This window comes from Chrysochloris asiatica, unplaced genomic scaffold, assembly GCF_000296735.1.
Source record: "Chrysochloris asiatica unplaced genomic scaffold, ChrAsi1.0 scaffold00231, whole genome shotgun sequence".
Classification (NCBI taxonomy): domain Eukaryota; kingdom Metazoa; phylum Chordata; class Mammalia; order Afrosoricida; family Chrysochloridae; genus Chrysochloris; species Chrysochloris asiatica.
In genome coordinates this window covers 3,649,070-3,662,191 of record NW_006408749.1, presented here as the reverse complement: position 1 = coordinate 3,662,191, position 13,122 = coordinate 3,649,070, and the positions used below count along the sequence as shown (strand labels likewise).

Here is a 13,122-nt window from a genome sequence, read left to right as displayed (position 1 = left end):
TAATGTATCAAATCTGTTCTTCAGATGATCTCTAATTTAGGTGGGATATATTCAAGGTCATATTTTGGGTCTTGTGGACTTGTTTTTATTTTCTTCAGCTTCAGTTTGAATTTGCATATGAGTAACTGATGGTCTGTTCCACAGTCTGCCCCTGGTCTTGTTTTCACTGATGCTATGGAGCTTTTCCATCTTCTCTTTCCACAGATGTAGTCAATTTGATTTCTATGTATTCCATCTGGGTACATCCATATGTATAGTCATCTGTTATGCTGTCTAAAGAAGGTATTTGAAATGAACAAATCATTGATTTTGCAGAATTCTACCATGCGTTTTCCAGCATCGTTTCTATCACCAAGGCCATATTTTCCAACTCTTGATCCTTCTTCTTTGCTCCCAACCTTGGCATTCCAATCACAAGAAATGATCAATAAATCTTCATTGCATGTTTGATCAATTTCTGATTTAAGAATTTGGTAGAATTCTTCTATTTCATCCTCACTGGCTTTGGTGGTTGGTGCGTAAATTTGAATAATAGTGGTATTAACTGGGCTTCCCTCTAGGTGCATGGATATTATCCTATCACAGACAGCCTTGTACCTCATGACTGATCTGGATATGTTCTTTTCAACAATGAATGCAACACCATTCCTCTTCAATTTGTCATTTCCGGCATAGTAAACCATGTGGTTATGAGATTCAAAATGGCCAATTCCAGTCCATTTCAGCTCACTAATGCCTAAGACATCAATGTTTATTTGTTCCATTTCATTTTTGACAACTTCCAATTTTCCCAGAACATTCCATGTTCCAATTTTCAATGGATATTTACAGCTGTTTCTCTTCATTTTGAGTTGTACCCCATCAGCAAATGACAGTCCCGTGGGCTTTTCTCCCACGGGCTTTACTCCATTAGTGTCATCACGGTCAGCTCTATTTTGAGGAGGCAGCTCTTCCCCAGTTGTATTTTGAGTGCCTTCCAATCTGAGGGGCTCATTTTCTGGCACTATATCTGGCAGTGTTTCTCTAATATTCATAAGGTTTAAGGTGACTAAATACTCAGAAGTAGTTTGTCACTCCTTCTTCCTAGTCTGTCTTCGTCTGGAAGCTCATCTGAAACCTGTCCACCTGACCCTGCTGGTATTTAAAATACCGGTGGCATAGCTTTCAGAATCACAGCCACTCACAAACCACCACAGTACAACAAACTGACAGACAAGTGTTGGAGGTGGTATATACTCAAGGTCATATTTTTACTTTCATCAATTTGTTTTAATTTTCTTTAGCTTCAGCCTGAACTTGCATATGAGCAATCGTTAGTCTGTTCCACAGTCCGCAGATCTTGGTTTGGCTGATGATATTGAGCTTTTTCATTTTTCATTGTCTCTTCTTACAGATGTAGCCAATTTGATTCCTATGTATTCAAATCATATTGTCCACATGTATAGTCATTGTTTAGTTTTTTTTAAAGATATTTTCAATAACTAAGCCATGGTCTTGCAAAATTCTATCATGTGGTCTCCACATCATTTCTATCATATTTTCCAGTTAGCAATACTTCTTTGTTTCCAACATTCACATTTCAATCACCAGTAAATCAATGCATCTTTATTTCACGTTTGATCAATTTCAACCTGAAGAAGTTGATAGACTTTTTCAATTTCATCATCATTGGCTTTAGTAGTTGGTGAATAAATTTGAGTAATAATAGTATTAACTGGTCTTCCCTGTTGTTGAGTCAGTTCCGACTCATAGTAACAACCCTGTTTCCGAGGAGCAGCTGGGGTGGGTTTCAACCACCAACCTTACATTTCAAACCAACCTCAAAGTCTAATGCTTTATCCTACAGCGCCACATCAGGACTTTCATCTTCCTTGTTGGTGTATGTACTTCAACACAAGCAGCATTGTACTTCAAGATCGATCTAGAAGGGCCCAAAGCTTCCAGGAGGAGAAACTTGACAAAATTCAGTCAACCTAATCTATATATGGAGTCCTGGTGTGGCGCTAGACGATAAGCACTAGACTACTAACCACAAAGTCAGTCCATAGTTCAATCTCACCAGTCACATCTCAGAAACCCTATACAAAGTCACTATGAGTTGGAACCTATTCGAGGGCACTTAACAACAAAACCTATATGCATAAAGAGCCTCAGCAGCTACTCTCTTTTTTCATTCTTTCTTTTTTGGGTCATTGTTCCTGACAATTGTTATAATTGGGACAACTCAAAGTGAGAAGAAACAGCTGCAAACATCCATTAATTATCAGAACATTGAATGTATACATTATCAGTCTAGGAAAGTAAGAAGTAGTCAGAAATTAAATGTAACCAGTAAAAATCAATATCCTAGGAATTAGTGAGCTAAAATGGACTGGTACTGGCCATTTTGAATCAGATCATCATATGGTTTACTATACCAGGAATGGCAAATTGAAGAGCAATGGCATGGCATTCATCTTCAAAAAGAACATTTCAAGATCTACCTTGAAGGAAAATGCTGTCTGTGATAGGATAATATTCACATGCCTAAAAGGAAGACAAGTTATACCACTATTACCTAAATTTGCACACCAACCAATAAAACAAGTGATGATGAAATGGAGGAATTCTTCAGTCTGAAATCAACCATGTAAATAATTATTTATTGACAGTTACTGGTTACTTGAATGCAGATGTTGGAAACAAAGAGAAAGGGTCAGGAGTTGAAAAATATGGCCTTGATGATAGAAATGATGCTGGAGATTGTACGATAGAATTTGGAAAGACTAATAACTTATTCATTGTAAATACCTTTTTTTTCACCAACATAAATGGCCCTGATGCACATGTATCTCAGCAGATGTAAGACACAGGAATCAAATTGACTACATATATGGGAAGAGACAATGGATAAGCTCAATATCATCAGCTAAAACAAGATTAGGGGCCAACTGTGAAACAGACTAATACAAATTGTTCACAATGTAAGTTCAGACTGAAAGAGAAGAACTTTAAAACAACTCCACAAGAGCCAAAATATACCTTGAGTATATCCTACCTGAATTTAGAGACCATTTCAAGAACAGATTTGATGCATTAGACATTAAAGACCAGAAGAATTGTGGGATAACCTCAAGAACATCATCCATAAAGAAAGCAAAAAGTTATGAAAAAAAACACAGGAAAAAAGAAAAGTCCAAAGTAGATGTCAGAAGAGACTTTGAAATGTGCTCTTGAGCATAGAGAAGCTAAAGCAACAGAAATGATGAAGTAAAAGAGCTAAACAGAAATTTTCAAAGGACAGCTCGAAAAGACAGTAAAGTACTACAATAAAATGTGCAAAGATCTGGAGTTAGAAAACCAAAAGGGAAGAACAGGCTCAGCATTTCTCAAACTGAAAGACTGAAGAAAAACTCAAACCTTGGGTTGCGATATTGATTCTGGGCAAAATATTGAATGATGCTGGAACCCTCAAAAAGATCAAAGGAATACACAAGAATGATTGTGCCAAAAAGAATTTGTCAATGTTCAATCATTTCAAAAGGTAGCATACAACCAAGAATCAGTCGTACTGAATGAAGAAGTCCAAGCAGCACTGGAGGCATTGGTGAAAAACAATGCTCCAGGAACTGATGTAATACAAATTGAAATGTTTCAACAAACTGATGCGGTCCTGGAGGTGCTTACTCCTCTAATGTCAAGATTTGTGGAAGCAATTGGAAGTGATCCCTATTTGTGCCCATTCCAAAAAAATGTGAGCCAATGGGATGTGGAAATCATCAAGCATTATAATTAATGTCACATGCAAGTAACATTTTGTTGAAGACAATTAAAAAATGATTGCAGCAGTACATCAACAGAAGAGAACATGAAACACCAGGGATGTCATTGCTGATGTCAGGTGGATCTTGGCTGAAAGAAAAGAAAATCAGAAAAATGTTCGCTTGTGTTTTATTGACTATACAAAGGCAATCAGCTGTGTGGGTCATGACAATTACGGATAACATTGTGTATGATGGGTATTCCAGAACAGTTATTTGTGCTCATGAAGAACCTATACATAGACCAAGAGGCAGTTGTTCAAACAAAAAAGGGGGATATTGAATGGTTTAAAATCAAGAAAGGCATGCGCCAGGTTTGTATCCTCTCACTACACTTATTCAATCTGCATGCTGAGCAAATAGCCTGAGAATTAATTATATGAAGAAGAACTATATGAAGAAAGTTATATGAAGAACGTGACACTGGAATTGGAGGAAGCACCGTTAGCAACCTGTGATATACAGATGTCACAAGCTTGCTTGCTAAAAGTGAAGAAGACTTGAAATATTGATGAAGTATCCTTCAGTATGGATTGCACCTAAAAGTAAAGAAAACAAAATTCCTCACAACTGGACCAATAAATAACATCATAATAAATGGAGAAAAGATTGAAGTTGTAAACTACTTCATTTCTCGGATCTACAATCAATGATCATGAAAGCAGCAGTCAAGAAATTAAGCAGCGTACTGCACTAGGCAAATCCACTGCAAAAGACTTCTTTAAATTGTTTAAGAGCAAAGATGTTAGTTTGAGGATTGACATGTGCCTGACTCAAGCCATAGTATTTTCAGTCGCCTCATATGCATGTGAATGTTAAACAGTCATTAAGGAAAGCCACAGAATAATTGATGTATTTCAATAATGGTGCTGGAGAAGAATACTGAAAATACTATGGGCTGCCAGAAAAACAAACAAGGCTGTCTTGAAAGAAGTACAACCAGAATGCTCCTTAGAAGCAAGGATAAGGAGAATTTGTCTCTCATACTTTGGACATTTTATCAGGAGAGACTATTACCTGAAGAAGGACACCAACTTGGAAAAATGGAGGGTCAGCAAAAAAGAAGACACCCCCCGCCCCAAGGAAATGAACTGACATAGTGGCAGCATCAATGACCTCAAACATAACAATTGTGACGATGACACAGGACAATGCAGTGTTTCATTCTGTTGTACGTAGGGTCAATATGACTTAAAGCCAACTCTGCAGCACCTAACAATAACAACAATGATGTGATTTTTCAAGAGAAATCAGAAATCTGAACATTTAGGTAAAATCTCATATAGTTTGAAATTTTATCTATTTTTGTTAATTGTACAACTGTTTGAGCCAACATTTAAAATGTTTAAAGAGTTTACCTAACAGTTCAGATTTCTGCCTTCTCTTGAAAAATCGTAACAGTAGGCCAATTACGAATTAGCCCAGATGATTCTGTGGATTAGGTATGGGGCTGTTAACTACAAGATCCAGAGTTCAAACTTACCATGGGAGACAGACGAGGCATTCTCCTCCTGTAAAGATTTACAGCTTTGTAAACCCTGTACAGGGTCGCTATGAGTTGAAACCAGCTCAATGTGACACGAACACCGTCACAGTTTTCATTGCCAGCTGTGCGAGATCATTCAGCAAATTAAAGCTAATTGCCATATGCACGATTTCCCTTAGAATAGAAACACTGCGGTCTCTCCACTCATTTGTTACCTATTTGGCTCTTGTTGTAAACTATCTTATGAAGGCTAGAATTATCAGAAACCTCTGTCCCTCATTATAGAACTGTCTCTTACTTTAGCATTCTGTCCAGTTTATAGTCTATGGACTCTGCACAGCCTGGGGAAAGGAAAGTGGCATGATGATAAGCAGTGGGAGGAGAAGGAGGAAAAGGAGTAGAAACCTGTGCTCTGTGGATCTGAATTCTATTTTGAAGCAATAGAATTGTGAAAATCACAGGCAGAAATTGTTCTTGGGTTTTGAGTATTCAGGGTAGTTTCCTACAGAGTCAGTTTGCTAACCCCTCCTAAGAATGTCTACCTTCTCAGCTGTGCATGGGAAAGACGTAAGAGAACTATCTCACACTGACACAAATCCTAAGCAAGAGAATCAATTTCTTAATTTGGGAATACACACCACTGCCGTTGAGTTGAGTCTACGCATAGTGACCCTATATAAGGTTTGCAAACTATAGGATCAGAAAGCCTTATCTTTCTCCCATGGAGAAGCTGGCGGATTTGAGCTGCCAACCTTAAGGATAGCAACTCAGGGTTTATCTTGTAGTGCCATCTGGGTTCCTTAGTTTGAGAATAACCTTTTACTGAGTTACAAATCTGTGTTTAGCACTGTGCTAGATTCTGTAGGGCAAATAAGTGCAGTCAAAGAGGTCACAATCTTACTGAGGGGCAAGACATACATGTGTGAAATAATTAGAGAAGAATAAAAGACAGCATCAGAAAAGTGAGATCTCAAATATTACCTAGTGCCTACAACCTTAGGGTTGTCAGCAAGAGATGAGAACAAAGTTAGGAAGAGAAGCTATTGAAGTAGCCAGGGGTAGCAATGGCCTTTGGCAGAAAAATGGGGAGAGGCCTTTCCACACAAAGCATCACAAGAAGGTTGACACAGGGCATCACAAGAAGATGGACATACAGAGAGCAGTGAATGAGGTGGTGTGGGGCAACCTGTGAAAGGATAAAAGTGATTTGAGGAGAAAAGGCATTCTGGGAGGGAGAACATGGCTGGCCACCACAGATCAGTCTCCTTTGAAAAGATTTCCCAGATCTGAATTCCTTTCTTCCTGGGCAGTGACAAATTGCTCATTTACTATCTCTCTTGACTTTAGGCTTTATATTAGATGTTTATGTTCATTTCCATAATTCCCACTCAGACTCACTTCTTGGTTAGCCTGTACGTTTATGTTAATTTCTGAGATTACTCTTTCCTGCGTCCAATTTACTTTATGAGTCGGTTAGTTACTTCCTGCTGTCGTATTTGTAGCTACTTTCTCTAAATGTTTAACAATGTCTATTTGCTGCTCCATACAATTGATGACCACTGAAAATTCAACTCTCAACTATTCAGAGTAGAGAAACTCCTCCTCCCCTCCCCCTACCTCTTCCTCTCACCACATTTCTCCCACTGCCTGTTTTCTGGCTAATTCTCTGTTTGGGAAGCCCTCATTCAAGGTGGGAGGGAGGTAAAGATGATGAAAAACTGTAACTCATCCATTTGTCCATTCTTAAGCAACTGTGGGCTTAAAACAAACCAATGAAACAGGGAGCATTGAAAGCAAAGAGAAAGAAGCTATTGATTACTACAAGATTTGTCTATTCTGTGAGAATCTCAATTATTCATATTCTCCCCAGTTTGGAACTGCTCCCCTTGCCTCCTTAAGTGTATTAAGATCAATAGTTCACAATCCTCTAGAATCCTTTGAATACTCAGCTCTACCCCTCCACGAAGCCTCCTCTGACTATTCTAATCTTCCCGTTCACTAACTCTAGATCCTACCACATTGAAACTTTTCTGTGGGTCTAGTGAACTGTTTCAGTTCCTGAGAAAAGGCTATATATATCCCTAAAGACACACATTAAGTCCAAGGTTTTTTAGTTAACTGATGAGCAGACAACTCACCCAGAAATGCTCCTAAATACATAAAGAATCCCATACTTTTTCATCTCTAATTGGTATTTACACCAAGTGTTGTTGTTGTTAGTTGCCATCAGCCCATGTGTGCAAAGTAGAACTGTTTCATGAAGCCAGGACTATCTTCTGAGGTGTCTCCTATTGGTTTCAAGACATTGATCTTATGGCACATATTCAAGCACTTAACTGTTTGCATCACCCAGGGACATCAAGTATTACTTCGTGGAAAAGTCCCTTTGCTCCAAGCAGCCCGATTGCTCCAAGCCTAGGAAGACCTCATTTACGAAGTACTCCTTCCTAACAATCATGAATTCTCTCTACCTTCCAGGGACCTAAAGGAAGTTGGGCAAACTGTGTCTGGCCTTGATCTTTGGGCCTCTGAATTCCCACATACAAGGAGGCTCCGCAAAGTTCGTGGACAAATGGAAGTAAAAGATTAGGGAGTTTTTCCATGAATTTTTTTGACGCCGCCTTGTACAGACAAAGTCAATGTAACTATTTGAAGGAGTCTTCTCTTCAGCCTCCAGGGCTTGGTTTAGTGGCATGGCACTGAATCTTAAAGATTCAGCCTTTTGATCAAGTATTACTGAAGTCTCTGCTACTCAATTGGAACTGAACACATACTACTACTATGTACTGTTATGCACCGATTTTGTGTAAAAATTATATACCCAATTAAGTACCAAAATGGCAAGAAAAAACATATCCTTTACTTCTCTGTATCTCCACTATGTCTCAGACAGAATTGGGTATGTGATGTAAGAGCCAAGCTCTAGAGTCAAACTGTCTGGTTTGAATCTTGTCTCTGCTACTAAATGCTATGGGGAGAATATTTACCTGACAAAGTTGTGGTGAGTCAAATGCATAAATACTTATGCTATTGTTGTTGTTAAGTGTCACTGAGTCGATTACAACTCGTAGCCATCCTGTATAGTTTCCAAGAAGCAGCTGGTGGGTCTGAACTGCCGACCTTGTGGTTCGCAGTGCAGTGCTGATCCACAGCACCGTATCAGTAAATATATATAGTGCTTAGAAAATTGTCTAACAGAGCCCCATACTCATTATCATCAAGTCAATTCTGACTCATAATGAACCTATAGGACAGAGTAGAACTTCCCATGGATTCCCAAGGCTATAAATTCTTATAGATGTACACTGCTTCATCTTTCTTCCATGGAATGGTTGGTGGTTTCAAACCATCAAACTTTTGGTTAGCAGCCAAACACTAATTGGCACAAAGTTATTTTGTTGTTAGATTCTGATTAATAGTGACCCTGTATAGGATTTTGAAGGCTATACACCTATACAGGAGCAAAAAGCCTCATCTTTCTCCCTTGGAGCAGCTGGTGGGTTTGAACTGCCAACATGTGGTTAGCCGTCCAGCGCTTATCCTACAGCGCCACCAGTGCTCCTGGCACAGAGTGTTGTTAAGTCCCTTGGAGTTGGTTCCAACTCATAGCCACCCTGTATATAGTTTCCAAGACTGTAAATCTTTATGTGAGCAGAAATCCTCATCTTTCTCCCTCAAAACAGCTGGTGGGCTTGAACCAAAGACTTTGTGGGTTTCAGTCCAGTACTTTTCCCATAAATATTAACTATCATGGTAAAGAGGAGAATTGACAAGAGACTGCTAATTCTAATTCCTGAATTTTCAGCATTGGATGCTCCATCTCTCTGCAAACTTTACTCTTGCCCTACTATGCTTCTCATTTTCTTGTACCTAGGTCCCTACTCTGATGATGGATACTCAGTTCTCAGAGTTCACACCAGACATCACTCCTATCATGCTGGCTGCCCACACCAACAACTATGAAATCATCAAGTTGCTTGTCCAAAAACGAGTCACTATTCCACGGCCCCACCAGATTCGCTGCAACTGTGTGGAATGTGTGTCCAGTTCAGAGGTAGACAGCCTGCGACATTCCCGCTCCCGGCTGAACATCTATAAGGCTCTGGCAAGTCCCTCACTCATTGCTTTGTCAAGTGAGGATCCTATTCTAACTGCTTTTCGTCTGGGCTGGGAACTCAAGGAGCTAAGCAAGGTGGAGAATGAGTTCAAGGCAGAGTATGAAGAGCTCTCCCAGCAATGCAAGCTCTTTGCCAAGGACCTGCTGGACCAAGCTCGGAGCTCCCGGGAACTGGAGATAATCCTCAACCATCGAGATGACCACAGTGAAGAGCTTGACCCTCAGAAGTACCATGACCTGGCCAAGCTGAAGGTGGCAATCAAATACCACCAGAAAGAGGTAAGCTGAGCTCTTTACTTTGGGGGGAAGCTTGAACCATCCAGAGCACAGAGCAAAAGAGCAAAAGTCAGTATTTTTCTATCACTTAGATAACAAATGGTTAGATTTCATTCATCCAAGGCACATTCAGCCTCTGCACCTTTTTCTTTATGGCCAGATAAGTTGATGAAAATACTAATCATCTAATTTCTTGATGGGAAAGCACTCATTCAAGGAATGTTTATTAAGCACTTTGCTTGGTGCTTGGGATACAGAAAACAGGCACTGGAACTTTCAAGCTAGTGGTAGAAATTAAGGAAATAATCACAATTAATGAATATATAATTACAAAGCAAGGTAAGTGCTCTGAAAGAATAGTGCTCTATAAGAACACATAATAAAAGATCCTACCCTTTATACTGGGGTCTAGGGCTCACTGTTGGGATGCTGGTAATTTTTGACACAACTGAATTCCTGAAAGCCCATAAACAAGGAGGTTGAGATATGCATTTGAAAGTTGGAGTGATACTCAAGGTATTATAGTTCTATTGAAGATTATTGTCTGCTATGAAGGCCACACCAACATCTGAGATTGTGTATCCTTCAAACTGGAAGGGTCTTTCTGAGGGAGGTCAGTTCAAGCAGCTCACAGAAGAGACTTTGCTTTCCAATTAGACCACATTTGCAATCCTGTTCTATGCCACTTTAAAGAAGCTCTGGTAGCATAGTGGTTATGATTCAGGTTGCTAACCTCAAGGTCAGCAGTTTGAAACTACCACCTGTTCAGTGGGAGAAAGATGAGACTTTCTGCTGCTGAAAAGATTTACAGCCTCAGAAACCCTATACAAGGTCATTATGAGTTGGAATCAACTCCATGGCACATAGCCGCCACCACCATGATATTTTATCAAACAATTTTGAGGAACCTTCTAATTGTTTTTAATTTCAATTTGGCTCGTGAGAAGGCAACAACATGGTGCAGTAGCAAGAGCAGGAGCTATAGAGCCTGATTGACTAAGGATGGAATTCTAACTCACAACCTGGTGTGGTGCTGTGGGTTAATGCACTGGACTGCAAGGTTGGTTTGATCCGCAAGGTCGGTGATTCAAGCTCACCAGCCAATCCTCGGAAATTCTATACAAGGTCACTATGGGTTGGAACCGACTTGATGGCACTTAACAACAACAACTGTATGACCTGGGGAAAGTCATACAGTCATAAATGATCCATTTTGTCATTTATCAAAGGGAGATGGAAACAATCCCTCTACTTCATATGGCTATTGTGGGGAATAAATTAGAAATTCTGGTGTACAAACCCCAAAATCATTGCGATCAAGTTGATTCCAACTCATAGTGACCTTATATGACAGAACAGAACTGCCTCATAGGATTTCCAAGGTTGTAAATCTTTTCAAAGCAGACTGCCACTTTCCATCAGCAGAGCAGCTGGTAGATTCAAACTGCAGACCTTTCAGTTAGCAGCTGAGAGCCTGACCACTGTGCCACCAGGACTCCTAAATAGGGACTGTGGACTATGTATTTATTGATTAAAAGAATGTGGCTTACTATGGCTGTCAGTAAAATAGGAGCTAGAGCAAATGGATAAGTATTCAACTTGTAGCAGCAAGGGGGCATGGTACAGGAAGAACATTAATGTTCTTTTCCTTCTCTCTTCCATACAACCTGAAATCTGATTCAAATAGGTTGAACTCAGAGGTGATTGTCATCTGAAGGCTAAGAAATAAATCCGATTGTGTGTTCACCGGGTCCCTTTCTCTTAGATAAAAATAATAATAGATATGATACTGTTGAAACAAGGCAAAAAATAAGCATTTTGAAGAGAGTAAAAAATTTACAAATTGCCAACAGAACAAATTAGGATTGAAAGGACTATACCATATATGCAATATGTTCTTGTTGTGTGCCGGCCATTCGATTCTAACTCATTGCAAACCTGTAGGACAGACTTGATTTCTTGCCATTTTTATTCATCTTTGATTTTTTAAAAAAGTTTTTATTGTGATGTTTACATGGGAGAACATCAGCTTGACACTCATCCTATCTTATTTCGTTTCATTGCAATGATTACAGTCCCTTCCATGCATCATCAAATAACAAAGGGTGCACCGCACAGGCCTGCCTTCTGGCTGCCAGCACACAGCACTTCTCCTTCTCTGAGTCCAGTGTCCCCAGTTGCTCCATCTGTCCATGTCACCATCTCTGTCTCTATCCCTGGCGTCACTGCCTCTCTGGGTAGGGTCCTGCTCTCTGTTCTTCTCACCTGATGGTCCCAGGGACCTCCACTCCAACACTGCAAAGTCAATCACTCTCCTTTTGTCAAAAAACATCTACCTCTATATTTCCTACCCTCACAGTCAGCCCTGATGGCAATTATTCACTACTGTACCACAAGAGTCTTATCCCTATTTCCTTTCACCAGCCCAATCCCAACAGATTGGAAATTATTCAGTGGTGATTCTACCTTCCCCCACCCCATCTGAAACTAGGCTCCCTCTTGAAAACTTGTAAGGCAGTAACTTCTTGCCTTTATAGGCTCCCCCATTTTCGGTAGCCAATGTCTAAGTTGCCCATCCTTGTCAACCCTGTGTACCGAGGGGGTGGGAGTGATCCTGTGAAGATTTGTACCCCTTTTTGAGCTACTACATCCATAAGTATAGGTAAAGTTCATCAAAAAAATTTTCCCCCTCTTCTTTCTTCTTCTAGTTGAGCTCTGATCATCCAGCCATCGAAGCCTGGTCAAGTGGGTACTATCTGCAAGTATGGGTATTCCTGTGCGTCTCCCCTCACTTCATATCAGCTGGACACTTCACTCTCTGCTCTAGTTCTCTGTGGCCATGTCACTGCCTCTGGGCCCAGGAGTCCCCAGGTCTTGCCATATTGCTGGCCATCCAGGTCTCCACCCGGGTTCACAGGGGTCTATTGAATGTGGTAGGGGTTAGCTTGCAACTTTATTGCTGTTTTTTTCCCCCTCTTCGCCTTATCTGTGACCAAAGTGGTCACCAGCCAGACCACATGCCTGCTCATGTATTCCCCTTGAGTTTCAGTCTTGGAAGGGGGTTTGCTCTGAGGGTTCCCAACCCCTTGCCTTGATGGCTCCTGGGCGAACAGCTTACTTGTTCTTATAGTAATCAATCAGAATGCCATTATTGTTTCGGATTTTTCCTGGTCTTTCTTTCATGAAGTATCATCTGTTCTTCTGGCCGCTCTAGGCTGGTCTACTCGTCTTTCCAGTGGAAATTCCTACCTCAGTCGGTTTTGCATGGGGTTCTGGATTCCACCTATGGTCTTGTGCAATGTAAAGGCTCCACAGGAAGCCTCTTTCACTGGGCAACTTCTAGCCTCCTTTAAGATATTCCAATCAGTTGTAGGCTGAAGACAGATTAACAAGCTTTCTGTAGTGATGTTTCTGGCTATTCCTTTCTCCCCTCCACCACCCCC

At 40.3% G+C, this 13,122-nt stretch overlaps 1 protein-coding gene across 1 annotated transcript in view; it reads left to right on the top strand.

The window, feature by feature from the left end:
- Positions 1 to 13,122, top strand: part of TRPC5 (transient receptor potential cation channel, subfamily C, member 5) — a 244,509-nt gene that overhangs the window by 40,029 nt on the left and 191,358 nt on the right. The window contains exon 2 of the mRNA XM_006873253.1: positions 9,161 to 9,682. Coding sequence (XP_006873315.1) covers positions 9,161 to 9,682 — 522 coding nt within the window. The remainder of the gene's footprint in view (positions 1 to 9,160; positions 9,683 to 13,122) is intronic.